Below are 22,998 nucleotides of genomic sequence, written 5' to 3' on the forward strand. Positions count from 1 at the left end.
TAAATGGAACATATGGAACATAATATACAACAGGAAAGGTCATGAAAATTTGCTTGAGATATAAAATATTTATATTTGTTACATACATACATTTTAATTATCACAATGAGAGCTTGGACTTTAGCACATCATTGTAGAAGTCTATTTGAAGAGTTTCTATCCATAACGCTATATAGCCATTTTCAGAAATGTTGGTAGATTAGCTTTTATTGTTTAATTAAAGAACTTATTAAAGAGTTTGGTGGGGGGTTTTCTCACTATTTAATCACGACATGGGGTTGTTAAATGACAGAGATGTATTTGTTTGAAATCTAGCACTTGATGTTAATTTCAGAGAGACAAGTAATCATGTTTTTTTTTGCTAAACACTATGCTGTATATCCCCCTCACGCTCAGATAAATAAGTTGTACTTTGAGGTTTCACAGTGTCAAATGTGTCAAACTACATTTTTTATAAAGAACAGTACAAATTATACATTTGTGACATCAAAATTATGAATCAATACAGTAATATGAAATCTGTATATAAAACATTTTCATTTGATATTTTAGTCATTTAGCAGATGCTCTTATTCAGATTGACTTACAGTTAGTACATTAATCTTAAACTAGCAAGGTGAGACAACCACATATCACAGTCACATTAAATATACAAACATTCCATTCCAGCTAATGTCACGATCGTTATAAGGAGTGGACCAAGATGCAGCGTGGTATGTTTCCATCCTTTATTTTGGAAAAGAAAACTTTAAAGAACAAAACAACAAAACGAACCGTGAAGCTAATATAATGCTCACAGGCAACTATACATAGACAAGATCCCACAAAGTTCAATGGGAAAATGGCTACCTAAATATTATCCCCAATATAATTCACCTAGATAACCCACCCTTAAATCACACCCCGACCTAACCAACATAGAGAATAAAAGCTCTCTATGGTCAGGGCGTGACAGTACCCCCTCTCAAAGGTGCGGACTCCGGCCGCAAAACCTGACTCAATAGGGGAGGGTCCGGGTGGGCATCTACCGTCGGGGGCGGCTCCGGTGCGGGGCGAAGTACCCACTCCGCTCGTGGACACGTCATCGGAGGAACTGGACCGTGGCTCATTGCCGGAAGAACCGGACCGATGGTCGTCGCCAGAGGAACCGGACCGTGAATCATCGCCGGATGCTCCGGACCGTGGATTGTCCCCGGAGGAACCGGACCGTGGCTCGTTGTCGGAAGAACCGGACCGTGGATCGTCGCCAGAGGAACCGGAACGTAGATCGTCGCCGGGGACTCCGGATCGTATATCGTCGCCGGGGACTGTGGACTGTCGTAGGAGGTTCCGGACTGTGGACCATCTCAGGAGGTTCCGGACTGTGGACCGTCGTTGGAGGTTCCGGACTGTGAAATGTCGTTGGAAGTTCCGGACTGTGAAACGTCGCCGGAAGCTCTGGACTGGGAACTGTCGCCGGAAGCTCTGGACTGGGAACTGTTGCCGGAAGCTCTGGACTGGGAACTGTCGCCGGAAGCTCTGGACTGGGAACTCTCGCCGGAAGCTCTGGACTGGAAACTCTCGCCGGAAGCTCTGGACTGTGGGGCGCCTGGAAGCCTGATGCGTGGGACCGGTACAGTTGGCACCGGGCTGATGACACGCACCTCAGGGCGAGTGCGGGGAGGAGGCACAGGACGTACTGGACTGTGGAGACACACTGGAGGCCTGATGCGTGGGACTGGTACAGGTGGCACCGGGCTGATGACACGCACCTCAGGGTGAGTGCGGGGAGGAGGCACAGGACGTACTGGACTGTGGAGGCGCACTGGAGGCCTGATGCGTGGGACCGGTACAACGCTTCCTGGCTGGATGCTCACTTTAGACCGGCAAGTGCGGGGCACTGGCACAGGACGCACTGGGCTGTGAAGGCGCACTGGCGACACAGTGCGTAGAGCCGGCACAGGATATCCTGGACCGAGGAGACGTACTGGAGACCAGGAGCGCTGAGCAGGCACAACCCATCCTGGCTGGATGCTCACTTTCGCACGGCAAGTGCGAGAAGCTGGCACAGAAACCGGGATGTGGAAGCGCACTGGAGACACATTGCGTATCTCCACAAAACATGGTGCCTGCCTGGTCCCACGCTCCTCGCGGCAACTGTCTTGCTCCAGACACCAAAACATCCACTCTACCTCATCACTCCCCTCAACTATCTCACAATACTCCTCGCTCAGTCTATCCCAATATTCCTCTTCACTCTCAGACTCGCCCATCGGCTTCGCCGACCTACCCGTGTGCCCCCCCCCCCCAAAAAAAAAATTGGGGTCTGCCTCTCGGGCTTATGTCGTGGTCGTGAACTTCGGAGTCGCCGTTGATCCTCCTGCGTCTGCTTCCATGGAAGGCTTTCGTCTCCTGCCATTATCTCCTCCCAAGTACAGGATGTCTTTACCTCCTGGCCACGCTGCTTGGTCCATTTGTGGTGGGATCTTCTGTCACGATCGTCATAAGGAGTGGACCAAGATGCAGCGTGGTATGTTTCCATCCTTTATTTTGGAATAGAAAACTTTAAAGAACAAAACGAACAAACGAAACGTGAAGCTAATATAATGCTCACAGGCAACTATACATAGACAAGATCCCACAAAGCACAATGGGAAAAATGCTACCTAAATATGATCCCCAATCAGAGACAACGATAAACAGCTGCCTCTGATTGGGTAACATACTAGGCCAACATAGAAATATAATTCACCTAGATAACCCACCATTAAATCACACCCCGATGTAACGGCTTTCATCTGGTGAAGGAGAAGAGGACCAAGGTGCAGCGTGGTAAGTGTTCATTTTAATAAACAAAATAAACTGAACACTGAAATGACAAAAATAATAAAGAGCGAGAACGAAAACTAAACAGTTCTGTAAGGAATAAGCAAAAAACAGAAAACAACTACCCACAACCCCTAGTGGGAAAACAGGCTACCTAAGTATGATTCTCAATCAGAGACAACGATCGACAGCTGCCTTTGATTGAGAACCATACCAGGTCAAACACAGACATACAAAACCTAGACTACAAAACATAGAATGCCCACCGCAACTCACGCCCTGACCAAACTAAAATAAGGACATAAAAAAGTAACTAAGGTCAGAAGGTGACACCCGACCTAACCAACATAGAGAATAAAAGCTCTCTATGGTCAGGGCGTGACAGCTAAGCAATAGATATATAGCATTTTGAGAAAAAAAAAACATTAAAAAAAAATCTGAGAACAGTAATATTTGACACACACGTTAAGGTACCCATAAGCAATCATTTCTGGTGAAAACACAAATGTGAAAAACTGATGGATATAGAGATTTGGAAATTAACTCTTAATTTACACTGTAATACAGGTACCAAGATGTACTTGGAGGTGCATGTGATATTTCGTAAGTATTTAGACTCCATTGTGCTACTGTTCTACTGTTCTACATGTCTATATGAGGTGTCGAGCAACACTCTTCTCTCCCTCTCAGCCTCCATTCTGTATGAATTCAACAGAATAAAAATGCATTGAGAGGAGAGATGTCCTTGTGTTTGTGTGATTTTTTTTTATGAGGCCCCTGACAGTGGCGTCGCTCTACCAGGATGTGGGGGGAAGAGGCCAGAGTGAGAAGCCCACCACAGGACTCCTTCTCTGGATCTAATTTTCACATAGCAGGGGTATGGACCTGGACATTCGTGGGGAGTTAAACCAGTAGCCAGCACCTCTATAACAAGACACGGCCGAGAGAGAGAGAGAGAGAGAGAGAAAGAGACAGACAGAAAGAGTCTGTGTGTGTGTGTGTGTGTTTGTGTGTGTGAGAGAGAGACAGAAAGAGTCTGTGTGTGTGTGTGTGTGTGTGTGTGAGAGAGAGCGAGAGAGAGAGAGAGAGAGAGAGATGTCATCCAATGACCTGTATCATTACTGATGTTTGATTTGTCAGCCTAAAGTTAAAAAGGATATGTATAAATCATTAAATTATACTACTGTATATTATAACTGGCTTGAAACAAGGATATTTATATTAGGCCTACTCTTGATTTTTTTTGTTGTTGTTATTTATACACAAATAATGAAATAAATTGTTGACTTCGGAGGGTGAATTGTATTACAATAAACAGGAATCGGCTAGATAGTAATAACGCATGTATATTACAGAAATGAATAATATAATATCTATAATTAATATAGCAATTTCTTTTAATCTGCAATAGGTGAATATTTCAAACAAGCATGTTCAATTGTTCTTCCCAAACACCAAATGGCATGGTTGCCTACCACTCACATGAGGGATGTCAACAGCCACAACAAAAAACTCCTTCCCTGCTTAACCGTTTCTACCAGAAGGGGGACCAGTCCGTCTGCCGAAGACGGAGAGTGGTCGACCGCGAGCCGAGACAGACGAGACAGTGAGGGCGACCAAGCAGATTTTGGGTTGTGAGTTCGACTCCGGATCCGGGGACTAGCAGATCCAGCAATCCGCATCTTGCCATGATCCCGAGGATTTTAATCATGCCTCTCTGTCTGTGTGTGAGTGCAGGCAGGCTGACAATGATTTCCTCAGTGATTACGTACAGAGCGAGTCCCTGCGGGGTAGGGGCCCCCTCTGGAGCCATCCTGATGGCTTTGGGGGCCTTGCTTCCATTTTCCATTATTATGTGGACTACCGGAGCGACAGCGCAGTCCAAGACCTTGCAGGTTTGTGATGAGGAGGGAGCTTCCATCTTCTCTCTGCTTCTTCATCCTCCTTTTAAACCAATTTAGACTTAGATTTAGATCAGATTCCGAACCTAATCCATGATTAGCTAACTGGAGTGGGAAAAGGAAGACTCTATAAGAGTTTTGATGCTTCTAGTTGGATATGCAGGGAAAATTGTTATTCTTTTTTTCTTTTGTTTCATTTTTGCTCTCTCACAGCAGGCGTTTTGCTTATGTCTTTCTCACGCGACTGCATTTGAGATCTGAAGCTAAAAGCAACAGTTCAGCTTTTATTTCTAAACGACCATTAGCCTATACCTACAGTACACGCGAATGTGTATTGCTGGAGAATGGAAGCGCATGACGGTACCACTATATTCTGACACTTTTCCCGATACGCAGTTGAACTAAATAGAGTTGCCTACCGATTCATTGGATTTTAACATTAGGTTACATCCACCTACTCATCACAAAATAATCGCAACTGATATTCAGACCATATACATTTTTTTGTAATGGTAAAATAACACTCGCTGCTATTGTCAGTGAAATTTAAAAAGGATATCCTTAGTGAATCCAATTTATCTGTCTGAAACTGAGCAACTTCAGCGTTTTCTGTAGGATGTCGCGCCGCAAGCAAGCTAAACCAAGATCATTGAAAGGTAAGTGATATGTTGGATGCCTCTGAAAAAGATCGTAAACTATGTTGGTGTGGAAACCAACCAAATTCACCAACTAACGTTTTAGATTAAATCAACTTGTATACGGTAGTGTGAATCCATGTTTTTACAGTGATTAGATACTATTTTCCTCTCGTTTAAAAGTGTTTCCCCCTTTTTTACATACTCATTTGGAAACGCCTGGCGCATGCATTTTTCTTGTAGGAAAAAACCCTCATGGTATAGTAACATTTTAATTTGTGTACATTTAGGAAGCTAGAGAGGGGAGAAATGAGACAGCTATATACGGAATAGGCTACCCCGAGCGATGTGATGGAACGCGGCGAGTTTGAGGACCATCTGGATCTGTTAATGACGCTGAAGTTCGGAGCTTGAGCTGTCTGTCTGCTGGAATGGTTGATTTGTAGTGTCACGTGACGCGAGTCTGATATTAAATGGGAGGAATCATTTTTAATAAAGTGTGTGTTTGTGGAGGAGGAGATGAGTAGATTAAATTGATAGCTAGAAGGTACTACTTTGCGTTTGACCTGTTCCTTGAGAGCCTTGATAATTAGATTTCACGAACTGTCAGATTACCTAATAACTTTATCATTACTGGTCAATAGTGGGGATTTTTTCATTTCACCAACCATTTAATCTATTCCACATTAGGCCTATATTATAACGAATGCTATTACATGATTATAAGCATAAAGCAGAACTACATCCACATGTGATGTGTATTTATTTGATAGACTCTCAGTTTCCAAAGTGATACATTATTTTTGTACACATTCATTTGAGATGGACTTTGTCTTAATTTATTCTTAATTGGTCACATTATGATATGTACCAAAGGTATATATCCTAATACTCTGAGAAGTACACTAACTTCACCGTCTTAGATACGTACACGCACACGCACACACACACATAGGGCTGTGACGGTCATGGAATATTGGATGACGTAATTGGCCAGCCAAATGACCAGGGTCACTGTTCGAATAGCAAAAAAATGTATGCATTATTATTTAAAAAAAACATTTAAGCACATTTCTCCTCTGCTCCTTACTGCATGAGCTGCCATAGAAAAATAATGAATAGAACACCTGTCCCCATTCAAGCCAGTGATGGCATATAGGCGGCCATTGTGAATGTGCCCATAGGAGCAAAGCAGGAAGTAAAAGCAAGAACTAAAAGCAGGAAGTGCACCCCTCAATATGTGCTGGGATTTGCTGATTCAGCTTAACTGACAAAACCAAAAATATTTTCCATTGCATGAGCCACGTCAAATAACATCATTTGAATGAACATTCTACATTACCATGGAAATGATTGCATCACAATACTAGGAAGCCATTGCGAGTGTAGTGTACCCATGAGTTTACAGTCAAATTTCCAGGGTTAGAGGTTCCAAGCCTGTTCTATTTGTTCTATTTCTATGTGCGCTGCTGCTGCATTGTGTGGGGAAGGGGGGCGACTCGTTTGGGAGACTTGTTTGCTACAACAACACCTTTTGTTTCAGCAAGGAGTAACAAAGTTTCATCACGTTGTGAAGAGTCCATGTTCCCTCCCCCAAAACAGTTATGACGGTTATTTTATTTGAATGATTTCTTCATCCATAACCGTAAGTTACACGGTTTTACGGTAGCCAGCTTTACACACACAGTATTTCTCTAGTATTTGTGGTATGGTAGCTGCTGGGGTTCGAGGTTGAGCTGCAGTTCATCTGACAGGCATTGTATTTTGCTCAGCAAATAATTGTCCACAATTTCACTGTCTCAGCTTGTGGTCTGTTGACTCTTTCTTTCTCCCCTTTCATTCTCGGAAGTCTTCATCTCCAAGGATAGTTACATGGTCTATGGTAAAATTCCTACAGCGACCATTTTAAATCAATACCCAGGAGAGAGGGGAATGTGAGTGTGAGTGTATCATGCACATCTCACTGTTCTTGTCATAGACTGTTTCAAGTGTGTCTGTGTCTGCTGGTTATATTCACAGTAAACAACGCCTCTATAGATAGATTTCTGTTTTTGTCAGCAGCTCACACTTTGGTGGCATTGACTGGTTTTGATGCTGTAGGTGAAATGACATTCTCTATTCTCCAAAGATAAATCACTTAGACATTATCTGTTTGAACCAGCAGATGTGCTACAAGTGTGTGTGCGTGCACATTTCTTTAGTGTATAGGTACATTTCTTCTCTGTGTGTGTACGTGTGTGTGCGCGCGCGTGTGTGTGTGTGTGTGTGTGTGTGTGTGTGTGTGTGTGTGTGCATTTCTTTAGTGTGTAGGCACATTTCTTCTGTGTGTGTGTGTGTACGTGTGTACGTGTGTGTGTGTGTGTGTGTGTGTGTGTGTGTGTGCATTTCTTTAGTGTGTAGGCACATTTCTTCTGTGTGTGTGTGTGTACGTGTGTGAGTAAACAGTATGTGTCAGAGAGAGACTGCATGCAATATTTTAAATATTGTCTGAGTGATGACATTTAGTGTTTGTTTTTGCATTGCTATTGAAATCCAAATGCAACAGCTTAGTTGCAGAAACGGTTTCTACTCCCACATGTTCTCCACAACTGTCTTGTCTTTAAGTAAAGTTGTAATGAAATGTGGACCCGTCCTAGATTTTTCAGAAGAGAGCAGGCAGATGTTGTTTATTGTTCTTTGTCCACCTCTATCCGTAGGGAGGCAGTCACACTTATACTGATGTTCACAAGACAGCCTTCCTTTTCATCTGTTTTGGGGATTTTGCATAGTTTCAGTGTTTGCATTAGGTGGTGTCTGTCAGATTATATTTCCCCTCATAATGTAGTAGCAGAGTATTATTAATTGGTTGTCTTGTGTGGGTTAGAGACAGTGGTCAGTGTTTGAATGTAATGGTAGCTGTTACTGTAGGTAGTTTACCTTTCAGACTGTAATTGCAGAGTTTCAGATCACAGTGTAATCGATTGTGTTGTGTGGGTTAGAGACAGTGGTCAGTGTTTGAATGTAATGGTAGCTGTTACTGTAGGTAGTTTACCTTTCAGACTGTAATTGCAGAGTTTCCGATCACAGTGTCATTGATTGTGTTGTGTGGGTTAGAGACATGGTCAGTGTCCATGTCTCACCCTGACAGTAAAAGAACACTTTGTTCTGTGACTGATAAAGTAAGGTCAGACGCTGATGGCACATGTAGGGACAGTCAATACCAATCATGTCCGGAGACGGGGGCGTACGGTAGGCTATCGGTTGACTTAGGTTGAGAGACAGCATGTACAGAGAGAGAAATCAAATCAAATTGTATTTGTCACATGTGCCGAATACAACAGGTGTAGTAGGCCTTACAGTGAAATGCTGAATACAACAGGTGTAGTAGGCCTTACAGTGAAATGCTGAATACAACAGGTGTAGTAGACCTTACAGTGAAATGCTGAATACAACAGGTGTAGTAGGCCTTACAGTGAAATGCTGAATACAACAGGTGTAGTAGACCTTACAGTGAAATGCTGAATACAACAGGTGTAGTAGACCTTACAGTGAAATGCTGAATACAACAGGTGTAGTAGGCCTTACAGTGAAATGCTGAATACAACAGGTGTAGTAGACCTTACAGTGAAATGCTGAATACAACAGGTGTAGTAGGCCTTACAGTGAAATGCTGAATACAACAGGTGCAGTAGGCCTTACAGTGAAATGCTGAATACAACAGGTGCAGTAGGCCTTACAGTGAAATGCTGAATACAACAGGTGTAGTAGGCCTTACAGTGAAATGCTGAATACAACAGGTGTAGTAGGCCTTACAGTGAAATGCTGAATACAACAGGTGTAGTAGGCCTTACAGTGAAATGCTGAATACAACAGGTGTAGTAGGCCTTACAGTGAAATGCTGAATACAACAGGTGTAGTAGGCCTTACAGTGAAATGCTGAATACAACAGGTGTAGTAGGCCTTACAGTGAAATGCTGAATACAACAGGTGCAGTAGGCCTTACAGTGAAATGCTGAATACAACAGGTGCAGTAGGCCTTACAGTGAAATGCTGAATACAACAGGTGCAGTAGGCCTTACAGTGAAATGCTTACAAGAAAGAGGACAAAATAAAGCCTTGATGGTCGCCTCTCTTTTTCTTCTTATTCTGTCTATGGAATCTTTCCCCTTTTCTTTTCTCTGTGGAATCTGTCCCCCTTTAACTTCTCTGTCAATTGGATGCTAGAGGGAGTCAGAGGTTATGTTTTGGTCCCGTTGAGGAAAAGGGCAACGTTACAAGTCCCGTTTCAATTAAGTCTGAGAGAAGTAGCCGGCGACGTTAATGCTCAGGGGAATAGATGGCACAGGACAAGACCGTACATAATTCACTTATATGCAAACACTTCACCCTCGCCACTGACATTTACTCAATCCTGTTCCATCTGCATTTCTAAACTGGCGGGTGCATCGTGATTTTGTTTTGATGTGAATGCTGAAGTGTTGGGTCAGAAGCTTGTTCAGTCACAGTGATCTGCAGTGATAGAGGAATAGAAGGACGATCCCTCAGTCAGATTAGTCCAGATTCTGCACATACAGAACATATGACTGCCTGCCACGTTGCTCACTGACTTCCAGAGCAGAGAGCGCGAGAGAGAGACTGGGTTGATATTTTCTCTTAGAGCACTCTCTCCCAGTCCTCTGTCTTCATTGGCTGAAAACTATATTTCCAGGGTAGCTGTCGTCTGCATACATACATTTATTTTCTGCACAATTTAGTTAATGTATAGCAGAGTATGATGAAATCGTTGTCATGTCATATACACCTTAAATATTTGATGTTTATCACAAGATGAGTTCCGTCACCACATGAGTGAACTCTGGGAATTGGCATTGGATAGAAGAAGACTGTATGCCATTTGATATGGGTTCATGTGAATCCATAATATGGAAATAGTATGAATGCTTATTACAGTCAAGAAAATGCTATGAAATCAACAGCGAACATAGATCGTCTGTGTCCTATAGGCGGACTATCAAAAATAACCCCGTTTTAGCTTAGTTAACAGTCTAGATTTTGCCTTGATAAACACATTTTTTTTCTCCTCACCATTTTGTCTTTTGAATTGGGTCTATATGACTTGATTTAATTTTATTTCAGGTCATTGACGTTCAGGCTTTATTGTTGTCATATTAGAGGGGTTGATTTAAAGTGGTGCAAATGTTGAGAGTTCAACCATAGTTAAACTATGTCTCCATCTGTAGTCCAGTATCGATGTTTTTATTGATGTCCAACCTGGCCAATATGGAACTAGGCAGATGTGCTGCACTCTGTGGATCCATAGCCACTTTTTTCGATTTGCAAACCAAATTTACAGTACCTAATGAAAACCAAGTGATTGCAACTAGGCCATACAGTACTTGAGCTTTAGAGTTTTGTTGTTGCGAATATTAATGAAAAATAATTATTCAGTATGTATTCATAATTATAAAAAAATGCAATAAGAGCTGCACTCATTTGCTTTTAATGATTAAAGTCAGAGACAGAGTAGATATACTATTCACTCAATTTTATTTTCCTATACTTTAAACTCTAGCAAGCTCTAATGCCATTTCTACTTTAATAAGCTCCCGATATTCTATTTTATTTATTATTTTTACAATTAATGATCTGTGATATAACACCCATTAACACTTTTCTAATGTGACTCAAAAATATGGTTAGTATTATCATTAAGGAAATGATGATGGAGCCATAGAAATCCCATTAACATGGCTGTCAGTGTTCTTGATGTGCTGGAGGCTGGGGCTCAGTGAGTTGTGCTGGGCCTGTCTGGGTGCCACGGGAGCTGGCCGATATCTACTCTTATTTCATGGCGTGTGTCTCCTGTTGTCATGGCTTGTCTGTCTGCTGGGAGATTGTGCCTCCCCGATCTGCTGTCAATGACTGATTTCCTGACAAATTTGTTTGAATAAAATACATAAAGTATTATTATTTTTGTTTAATAAATATGATCATAATATAAAATAATACATTAGTATGATTATTTATCCTTTGATAGTATTATTTTCAATAAGGTATTATTCGATTTCAAACTACTTCAGAATTACTATTCATATTAAGAACATGTTTACATTATAATAATACATGAAGGATTACAAACATAACAGTGTATGATTAACACATGGCTCCTCCATTGCAAATTATTTATGACCCTAATCAGCACCAGTTCAAATAATGCTCATTAAGAAAGTTATTCATGTGCAGTTTGTGTCCTCTCCCCTCTCCCCCAGCACTAATTGAGGAGGTTTGACCTGGTGACCCCAGCTAAATTGAGTTGTAGTCCCTGTGGCGAGTGTCTCCTTCCCGGTCAGTCAGGGCCGATTACACAGCCATTGTGCTCCACATTGTAATGTCCAAGCTCACTGTAACCAACCAGATGAATCACGCTGCTGCTCACCGCTCGCATATCCAGGAATAGAGGGCTTTGTATGTGTGTGTGTGTGTGTGTCTAGCAGTCCTTCTTCTCTCAGACACACACGCACGCATGCACGCATGCACGCATGCACACACACACACACACACACACACACACACACACACACACACACACACACACACACACACACACACACACACACACACACACACACACACACACACACACACACACACACACACACACACACAGCCTCTTTACTTATGGCCTTACAGCCTTTCACGCAACAGGAATTAATTTGATGGATTAGAGCAAGTGATACTCAGATTGTGTTGTGTTTTGCCCGTTCACTTCTTCATTGGATTGTGTTGTGTTTTGCCTGTTCACTTCTTCATTAGATTGTGTTGTGTTTTGCACGTTCACTTCTTCATTAGATTGTGTTGTGTTTTGCCTGTTCACTTCTTCATTAGATTGTGTTGTGTTTTGCACGTTCACTTCTTCATTAGATTGTGTTGTGTTTTGCCCGTTCACTTCTTCATTAGATTGTGTTGTGTTTTGCCCGTTCACTTCTTCATTAGATTGTGTTGTGTTTTGCCTGTTCACTTCTTCATTAGATTGTGTTGTGTTTTGCCCGTTCACTTCTTCATTAGATTGTGTTGTGTTTTGCCCGTTCACTTCTTCATTAGATTGTGTTGTGTTTTGCCTGTTCACTTCTTCATTAGATTGTGTTGTGTTTTGCCCGTTCACTTCTTCATTAGATTGTGTTGTGTTTTGCCTGTTCACTTCTTCATTAGATTGTGTTGTGTTTTGCCTGTTCACTTCTTCATTAGATTGTGTTGTGTTTTGCCCGTTCACTTCTTCATTAGATTGTGTTGTGTTTTGCCCGTTCACTTCTTCATTAGATTGTGTTGTGTTTTGCACGTTCACTTCTTCATTAGATTGTGTTGTGTTTTGCCCGTTCACTTCTTCATTAGATTGTATTGTGTTTTGCCCGTTCACTTCTTCATTAGATTGTGTTGTGTTTTGCCCGTTCACTTCTTCATTAGATTGTGTTGTGTTTTGCCCGTTCACTTCTTCATTAGATTGTGTTGTGTTTTCTACATGACTTCTAAGAGACATTTCACTGTATTGCTTTTATTGAGGACATCTGGCCATGAGTCTTATTCTTTGGGTTTGCATTTATTGGTTGGTAATTCATTTGTAGATTACATGTTGAAGGATTGCTTCTTGCCAGGGGATTGCCAATCTCTCCTAAATTACTTTGTATTGGATTGTATATGTTAATCAGCGGACCTTCGATGCTACAACACTTGTAGTCAGATTACATTATTCCTGTTACATGTATAAAATCAAAGGAGCAGTGTTGATTTGGTCCCATGTGTATGTTATATCAACAAAACATTGCAGCATAATAATAAAAACAGTGTGTCATTGGCAGAGTTTTACAATGTACCTTGTCAAAAATGTATTAACTGATAGCTGGTCGGCTGCTGAAGTGATATTCTGTTTGTCTGCTCGTATAATATATATATATATATATATAGAACTGTGTCTCTATATATATATATATTCCAGTCTTGTTGAGATGGTTATCAGGCAGCTGTAGTATATATTTATTAAATGAGTCAGGGGTATTATTATTAATTTCTCATTGAGTGGCATCAATGGCAGATGAAATGTGTATTTGATTGTTGCTGAGTTGTCATTGTTGGAGAAATACTATGGGTAAATTATTTGCATGTCTGACAGGTTAGCTCTGATGACCAATAGCACACCTAGGTAGCACCTGTCAAATCCACTGAAACATCCCACAGAGTGATGGAAATAAAAAGGAATTTACATCAAGAACAAAAATGGCTTGGTTTGTCATTTTTTAATAAGTTCACAGTGGTGACAAATCATCAAATCATGGCTGATGCTGCTGTAATGGATAAGTTCTGTTGGCATTCTAAAATGGAATTTTCTGCCTCAACTCCCTTATCTCGCCAACAGGGACGGTAACCAAAACAAAAACTCCAGCTCTCCTCCAAAAGCACACGTACACGCACACGCACACGCACACGCACACGCACACACACACACACACACACACACACAATCCTTCCACCCAACCAATCTATGTACAAACCATGGGCGATTTATTAGGATCCCCCTCTATCCTGGTCCATTTAAAAGATCCTGGATGCAAGGTGATCAACACAGCTGGACAAACTCATTAGATTCACAGGGACTCAGGCTCACTCTCTAAGGCCTGTATGTCTCCACAGGACGAGGCGAGGCTTCTGCACTGGTGATACGGAAAGATACAGAGACACAGTTCTCTATTTACGGTGCTCTATGGGGACACATTCAACATTGCGTTCATCTGCCACTCCTCATCTCTCCCGTTTTAGTGATGTGTTTAACAAATTAACTAACAGAGATCAGAGGACTTTTGTATTCTCACAAATTGGATAAATGGTGTCTGATTAACTCTGGTAGGAGTGCAGACCTATTGTTCTTCCTTTTGTAGAATGAAACACATTTCCTAAACATGGCATGTCATAAAGACAGCTTTGAAGAAGATCTCCTTTACTGAAACTCTTGTTCAATATCGGCCTGCGGTTCCGGCAAGTGATGGACACATTGCCACTCCTATCTCTCGCGTTACCGTCTTCATAAGAAGCTGTTTGACTCTTCCCTCTTGATTCCCCAGCGAGGTTTGACACCACTCTCTACATTGACTCCAGCTCACTTGAGAATAAGTTGCTCACCACCATAAGATCCCTGCCTTAATTATACAAAGTACAGGATATTTGTTGCCTTTGTTTAAAAGTGTCACTAGCTGGTTTCTGGTGTTGGCAGTCACACTGCCACTCTCCCCCTGCTGGGAGGTCCTGTCAGACTCCCCTTTCTCTCTGCTGAAGGGAAATGAAAGGCTAGATGGAGAAGGCATAATGGAGAATGCATTTCAACTGCAGGGGAGGAACAGCGAGGCGTCAGAAGTCCTTGGTGAGACCCTAATTTTACAGAGAACAGGTGGGAGAGTCTTTAGTTCTCTTCCCGCTGCTAAAATACATTTAGTTCCCTGTACTTGACATGCTGCAAGGAACTCTCTACCCCCTCACCGTCACCCAGTTCAAAACAGTGCCCACGTGAAGAAATCAGGCCTCATCAAGCTAAAGTTATTTTTGTCAAGGCCATTATCACATTGTATCAAATAAGGGTTGGTTGCCATGTAGTTAGTGTAGCTAATGAATTAATATTAACGCTGATCAAACCATCACTCCTTTGACAAGTGTTCAGTTACCTATCACTGACTGACTGGGGGCTGATCTGAATACACGGTCATACTCGGTCAAATTAAACCTCAAAATCGCACAAATATGCCACGTTGTGAACTGGCCTTGGATGAATACATATAAACACGGTCTTTCAAAACTACGAAATATAAATAATATTATAAATATCTTATAGTCCTATGAATTGTTAATATCCCCGTAGTCTCACGTTGCCATATCACTAAAATCATATCGTTGTCCCTTGGAATTTTTGTATTGACAAAAACAGTTTGAATGTTCCAAAGATTTTTCTAACTAATCTTCTGTGGGGATGGCGTGATATGTGCGTTACTGTTTTCTTTCCGTGTAGTTGTTACCTATGCTAGTTTGAAAGTTGTCAAGTGTGGCCGGCAGTCTGTGATTTATATTTGTTGAAATTGAAAGAGGACTAACTGTAACACGGAACCCAAACCGGCTGCGCGCGTGCGCCATCGTGGGCTATCCTGCATAAATGTATTTTGTCCCCCTACACCAAACGCGATCACGACACGCAGGTTAAAATATCAAAACAAACTCTGAACCAATGACATTCATTTGGGGACAGGTCGAAAAGCATTAAACATATATGGCAATTTAGCTAGTTAGCTTGCACTTCCTAGCTAATTTGTCTTTTTAAGCTAGCTTGCTGTTGCTAGCTAATTTGTCCTGGGATATAAACATTGAGTTGTTATTTTGCCTGAACTGCACAAGGTCCTCTACTCCGACAAATTAAACCACACATAAAACGGTCAACCGAATAGTTTCTAGTCGTCTCTCCTCCCAGGCTTTTTCATCGTTGAATTTATATGGTGATCACATCTAAACTTTCATAGTATTACCACAACTACAGGCAAAACAGTTTGTCTTTCAATCACCCACGTGGGTATAACCAATGAGGAGAAGGCACGTGCTTCTATAAACCAATGAGGAGATGGGAGTGGTAGGACTTTGAGCGCGATCTGCGTCAGAAATAGGAATGACTTCTATTTTAGCCCTTGGTAACGTTGGCGCTCGCGAGCAGTGTGGCTGCAATAATTGAATAACAAAATGTATTTTGCGAAGCTCGCGCACGCGACGTGTCCGGTCTGGTCAGCATGTTACATGCATGAGAGATGACTAGAAACGATTCGGTTGGCCGTTTTATGTGTGGATTAAAGGAGTAGAGGTCCTTGTGCAGTTCAGGTAAAATAACAACTCAATGTTTATATCCAAGGACAAATTAGCTAGCAACAGCAAGCTAGCTAAATAGGCAAAATTAACGTTAGCTAGCAAGTGCAAGCTAACTAGCTAAATTGCCATACATGTTTAATGCTTTTCGACCTGTCCCTAAATTAATGTCATTGGTTCAGAGTTTGTTTTGATATTTTAACCTGCATGTCGTGATCGCGTTTGGTGTGGGGGAGAATATTAAATACATTTATGCACGATAGCGCACGCGCGCAGCCGGTTTGGGTTCGGTGTTACGCTGGTAAAGTCAAATGTCACAACACGTTCTAAACCGCTCTAGTGACAAATGTACTTCTTTCTTCGTCTCCATTCATCCACATGGCTGCTGGCTGCATTTTTGCCCATTATTTTCTTTTGTAAGGACCCAGAAAATTGAGGCAGTGGAATAACCTATTCGAGTAAGTAACACAGTTTTTATGTAAAAAAACGATGTATTATCAGCTAACGTTAGCTAGCTGGCTACTGTAGGTCACTTTGTATGCTAACTCAACGGAGCTGCTAGCTAGCTGTTTAGCTAAGTTAATTAAATGTCATCAACTAGCTCAGGGTTTCCCAAACTCGGTTCTGGTCCCAGCTTCAGCTGTCAGTAAAGGAACAGTGTAGGCTACTGGATAGGGCAGGTCTTTTTTTGTGGGAGGACATTATGAAAATATTCTCCAGTTCCAGTCCCTAGAGAGGGAAACTTTGAAGACAGAGATAATAGCAGCATTTTCAGTGCTGTTTATTTTGAGGATAATGAAGCCTGTTTGTTTGTGATGTTTTCTGTTCTCAGGAAATCTGTGAAAGCCTTTTCGCAGATGAGGAGAGAGGTCCATATGAATATCCCAAGAGACAATGGGTATATCCTATTGCCTTGGATTGTATGTGTAGGCCTACCTATGTTAGCAAATGTTGCATACAAAAATACAGTTTAACATCACTCACAATGTATAATAAACCTATTACAATTGGCGCTACCGATTACAAACCCTGCTGGAAGTCGGCTGGGAGTGCAGGGTTCTGTCCAGCAAACCCTGCTGGAGGTCGGCTGGGAGTGCAGGGTTCTGTCCAGCAAACCCTGCTGGAGGTCTGCTGGGAGTGCAGGGTTCTGTCCAGCAAACCCTGCTGGAGGTCTGCTGGGAGTGCAGGGTTCTGTCCAGCAAACCCTGCTGGAGGTCTGCTGGGAGTGCAGGGTCACAACTTTGGTTTTATAAGTGGAGGGGACATCATTTAATTTTTTTATCCAGTTGGATAAACACTCCAAACAGCCTACCTGAACGCTTGGAGGAGTTTGCATGGTCCTAAAGCACACCATTGCCTCATTTTGTATCACATTCCAATGGTAAAACTCGGGGGGGGGGGGGGGGGAATGCCATTTCAGAATGTGGGGGGACTTGTCACCCGTGTCCCCAGTGAAAGTTGCGCCCCTGCCTGAAATTATGCTTTAGTAATAATAGCCTACTTGTTACTAAATTATCTATTGTTGTTTACACTAAGATGTCTAATCTTTACATACGATTTAGCTTATTTGTACATTTTGAAGTGTTGATTCTTTGAATTGAAGTGTTTTAACTGTTAAACTATTATTCAAAATGAACTAGTGTCAATGTTGATTAATCATCACAATCCTGCAATAAAGAGGGGTTCTGTCTCTAATGTGTCTGTGTTTCTGTTTTGTATTCTCAAACGAACATTTCCTTTTTGTCTAGTTGTAAGTTCTCCAATCTGTTTTATTTGATTGTCACTCTCAGTATATCAGCTATGTGAATCCATTTTGCACATTATCATATGGCATGCATCACTAATGCAGCCGTAGGCCTACAGTATGATGTAGTATGATGTATGACTACAGACCCTGGTTTGATTCCAGGCTGTATCACAACCGGACGTAATTGGCCCAGCGTCGTCCTGGTTAGGGTTTGGCCGGGGTAGCCATCATTGTAAATAATAATTTGTTCTAAACTGACATGTATAGTTAAAAGGTTAAATAAATAAATATGGGCATCTATTATCTGTAGCAGAGAATAGCTAAACTCACACAATGTTTACATGTTGAGATTTATGTTCTCAATTTTAAATGATACCAGTAGACAATGTACAGTATATACCAGATTTTGTATATGCATTTTAAGTGCTAACATGTACAGTTTAGTGCAAATCCAACCCTTGTCATTTAGGCTACAGGAGATGAGCATTACAGATAACATTTTATGAGGTTAATGAAATGTTATTTTATACATTTTAGCAATGTTGCTTGCAAAATAAATGCAGTTGTTCCCATAGATAGACATTACATGGTTGCTCTATGTATCACTGACCCTGGATAAGCTAGCAACTGGGCTAACACAGCTAACCTTTTAGGTCAATAAAATATGCTGTTTTTATTAACATTTTGTAGTCTTTATAATCATGAGAGAAAGTTAACAAGCTAGTTATACCAAGGTATGTAACGGCTATCGTCATATTCTTCCTCCTCCTCAGACGAGGAGAGACGGACCGGACCAATACGCAGAGTGGTTAGGGTTCATAATGATTTATTATAAAGAAACTGAAACTGACTTACAAAACAAATAAACGAAGTGCATAAACCGATACAGTACTGTGTGGTGCAACAAACACAGACACGGAAACAAACACCCACCAAAACACACGTGAAACCCAGGCTGCCTAAGTATGATTCTCAATCAGGGACAATGATTGACAGCTGTCTCTGATTGAGAATCATACCCGGCCGAACACAAACATCCCAACATAGAAAATCAAACATAGACAAACCCACCCAACTCACGCCCTGACCAACTAAATAAATACAAGAAAAAGGAAAACAGGTCAGGAACGTGACAAGGTAACTTAGAAGGTTAGTTGACTTTTCCAAAAGCAAACCTCGTTGTGGCTAGGTACTTCTTGTCCCTCATGCTAGCCTGTACAGCCAAATATCACTTCAGAAATATATTGATATGGCTGGCATTGTAGGCCGTTGTCCTGAATGAATTGTGAGGAATGATGTGTGAGAAAGTTACAGAGGAATAAATATCATACCCCAAAAAAACTTTATTTACCTAGGCAAGTCAGTTAAGAACAAATTCTTATTTACAACAATGGCCAAACCCTCCCCTAACCCGGACGACGCTGGGCTAATTGTGCGCCACCCTATGGGACTCCCGATCATGGCCGGTTGTGATACAGCCCGGGATCGAATCCGGGTCTGTAGTGACTCCTCTAGCACTGCAATGCAGTGCCTTAGACCGATCCTCCAAAATTCTAGATTAATGCTGTGACAGTACCACTTTAGTCTAAATGTGTTATTTATCTACATCTTCTGTCTAATACATGGGGTGTTATTTTGTCTCAGAGATATCCTCTCACTAATGCAGTCATCAAGGTGTTTTTCAGTTTGTCACTGTTGATGTTGGGAGAGGGTTTCTTGGGAGAATTTCATAATTCATAATGTCATTACTCAGTCCAATATGTTATTTACGTGGGAGGTTGCCTACCTTGTTGTCGAACCTCATACATATGAAAGGCTTATGGATTCCCAAACCCCAGAATTGCAGAAATCACTGAAGCTGGAGACTTATATCTCCCTCTCCTACTAAGCATCAGCTGTCAGAGCAGCTTACCGATCACTGTACCTGTACACAGCCCGTCTGTAAATAGCACACTCAACTACCTCATCCCCATATTGCTATTTTAATTTTTTTCTCTTTTGCACCCTAGTATCTCTACTTGCACATCATCATCTGCACATCTATCACTCCAGTGTTAATGCTAAATTGTAATTATTTCACCATTATAGCCATTTTATTGCCTTACCTCCCTAATCTTAATACATTTGCACACACTCTACATAGATGTTTCTATTGTGTTATTGACTGTACGTTGGTTTATCCAATGTGTAACTCTGTGTTGTTGTTTTTGTCGCACTGCTTGGCTTTATCTTGGCCTGGTTGAGTTTGTAAAGGAGAACTTGTTCTCTACTGGCCTACCTGGTTAAATAAAGGTGAAATAACATAAAACATTTAAAAACAGTTTGAGCTGTTGAAATCTCCTGTAGTTTCCATGCAGTAAATAATAAACAGAAAAAAGATAGTGTAGAAAAAAGGGAGAAAGAAAGTCTCAGTGTGTCTGACAAGTGGAAACTTGTTTTTGGTTTCTTGCTGTTAATCGCTTCTTCCCCCTCTCTCTTTCTTTCTGGCAGTAGAAGACAATGTGATAGAGGAGCAGCACAGTCCTGGGCAGACTGCCATTCCAAGCGGTAATGCTCCATTTCATATTTCATAATTCGGGTCTGGAAAGTGGAGCGTGCGTGTGATCTATGGAATGAAGTGTGTTTCAACCATTAAGATATGTTACTGCTCCTTGTGTGTTTGCTCACCTGTGTGTGTGTGTGTGTGTGTGTGTGTGTGTGTGTGTGTGTGTGTGTGTGTGTGTGTGTGTGTGTGTGTGTGTGTGTGTGTGTGTGCGTGCGTGCGTGCGAGAGCATTTAAATCAGATGCTGTAAAATGCATGCATTGTGTGTATATTGTATTCATGCCTGTTTGTTTGTGTGTGTGTGTGTGTGTGTGTGTGTGTGTGTGTGTAGGTACAGTTGAAGTCGGAAGTTTACATACACCTTAGCCGAAATACATTTAAACTCAGTTTTTCTCAATTCCTGACATTTAATCCTAGTAAAAATGCCTTGTCTTAGGTCAGTTAGGATCACCACTTTATTTTAAAAATGTGAAATGTCAGAATAATAGTAGAGAGAACGATTTATTTAAGCTTTTATTTCTTTCATCACATTCCCAGTGGGTCAGATGTTTACATACACTCAATTAGTATTTGTTAGCATTGCCTTTAAATTGCTTAACTTGGGTCAAACGTTTCGGGTAGCCTTCCACAAGCTTCCCACAATAAGTTGGGTGAATTTTGGCCCATTCCTCCTGACAGACCCTTTTTAACTGAGTCAGGTTTGTAGGATCCTTGCTCGAACACACTTTTTCAGTTCTGCCCACAAATGTTCTATAGGATTGAGGTCAGGGCTTTGTGATGGCCACTCCAATACCTTGACTTTGTTGTCCTTAAGCCATTTTGCCACAACTTTGGAAGTATGCTTGGGGTCATTGTCCATTTGGAAGACCCATTTACGACCAAGCTTTAACTTCCTGACTGATGTCTTGAGATGTTGCTTCAATATATCCACGTAATTTTCCTGCCTCATGATGCCATTATTTTTTGAAGTGCACCAGTCCCTCCTGCAGCAAAGCACCTCCAAAACATGACGCTGCCACCCCACGCTTCACGGCTGGGATGGTGTTCTTCGGCCTGCAAGCCTCCCCTTTGTTCCTCCAAACATAATGATGGTCATTATTGCCAAACAGTTCTATTTTTGTTTCATCAGACCAGAGGACATTTCTCCAAAAAGTACGATCTTTGTCCCCATGTGCAGTTGCAAACCGTAGTCTGGCTCTTTTTATGGCGGTTTTGGAGCAGTGGTTTCTTTCTTGCTGAGCGGCCTTTCAGGTTATGCCGATATAGGACTCGTTTTACTGTGGATATAGATACTTTTGTACCTGTTTCCTCCAGAATCTTCACAAGGTCCTTTGCTGTTGTTCTGGGATTGATTTGCACTTTTCGCACCAAAGTACGTTCATCTCTTGGAGACGGCTGCGTGGTCCCACGGTGTTTATACTTGTGTACTATTGTTTGTACCCGATGAACGTGGTACCTTCAGGCATTTGGAAATTGCTCCCAAGGATGAACCAGACTTGTGGAGGTCTACAATCTTTTTTCTGAAGTCTTGGCTGATTTCTTTTGATTTTCCCATGATTTCAAGCAAAGAGGCACTGAGTTTGAAGGTAGTCCATGAAATACATCCACAGGTACACCTTCAATTGACTCAAATTATGTAATTTAGCCTATCAGAAGCTTCAAAAGCCACGACATCATTTTCTGGAATTTTCCAAGCTGTTTAAAGGCTCAGTCAACTTAGTGTATGTAAACTTCTTACCCACTGGAATTGTGATACAGTGAATTATAAGTGAAATAATCTGTCTAAACAATTGTTGGAAAAATGACTTGTATTATGCACAAAGTATATGTCCTAACCGACATGCGACAACTATAGTTTGTTAACAAGAAATTTGTGGAGTGGTTGAAAAATGAGTTTTAATGTATGCAAACTTCCGACTTCAAGTGTATGTGTGTGTGTTCACGTCTTTGTTTCCTATTCTCTGATAGAGGTAGAATAGAGCTCACAAAGCACATGATTGTGTTCTGTCTGCTGGTGTGGCATTCACCGTAGGCCCTCCAGGAACAGAGCAGTAATCCAGGTCAGGCTCACAGAGAGCCCCCTATGAATGAGGCCTGCTACTGATCACATCCACCACGCGACCATTCTTTCATTTCATTTGTCTCTGCTAAAGGTTAAGTCTAATTTGTGGTTATTTTAAACCTGATATGGATGGCTTTGCCCAGCAGGTTGGGGACCCTGGGTACTCACACAGCCACACACACTGCCTGGCACCTAGCAATGTAGTGAGTCCAGTAGCGTTTACACACCTCCCTCTCTGGGCCCCTTCAGACAGAGAGAAATGCAGAAACAGGAAACACAAGGGCTGTTTAACTACAGTATGTCTGTGCTGATGAGGTGTTTTATTGGTTTTGTTTCAGAGATTTAGGTCTCTTTCCCTCAGCCCCCTCCTAGTGTATTTGTGTCTGTTCACTATTTACCTGTCTTCCTCGGCCATCTCTGAGTAAAACAGTCTTGTGCATAAGGC

At 41.7% G+C, this 22,998-nt stretch overlaps 1 protein-coding gene across 5 annotated transcripts in view; it reads left to right on the top strand.

The window, feature by feature from the left end:
• The first annotated feature begins 4,666 nt into the window (after positions 1 to 4,666).
• Positions 4,667 to 22,998, top strand: part of LOC129814002 (zinc finger protein 521-like) — a 164,040-nt gene continuing 145,708 nt past the window's right edge. For 3 of the 5 annotated variants that reach the window (XM_055866720.1, XM_055866724.1, XM_055866721.1), the window contains exons 1-2: positions 4,667 to 5,362; positions 20,439 to 20,495. In XM_055866720.1, the coding sequence (XP_055722695.1) occupies positions 5,323 to 5,362; positions 20,439 to 20,495 (97 nt within the window). In that variant the 5' untranslated portion in view covers positions 4,667 to 5,322. The remainder of the gene's footprint in view (positions 5,363 to 20,438; positions 20,496 to 22,998) is intronic. The other 2 variants (XM_055866722.1, XM_055866723.1) reach the window with 2 other exon arrangements.

The sequence above is a fragment of the Salvelinus fontinalis genome, chromosome 17, assembly GCF_029448725.1.
Source record: "Salvelinus fontinalis isolate EN_2023a chromosome 17, ASM2944872v1, whole genome shotgun sequence".
Taxonomy (NCBI): domain Eukaryota; kingdom Metazoa; phylum Chordata; class Actinopteri; order Salmoniformes; family Salmonidae; genus Salvelinus; species Salvelinus fontinalis.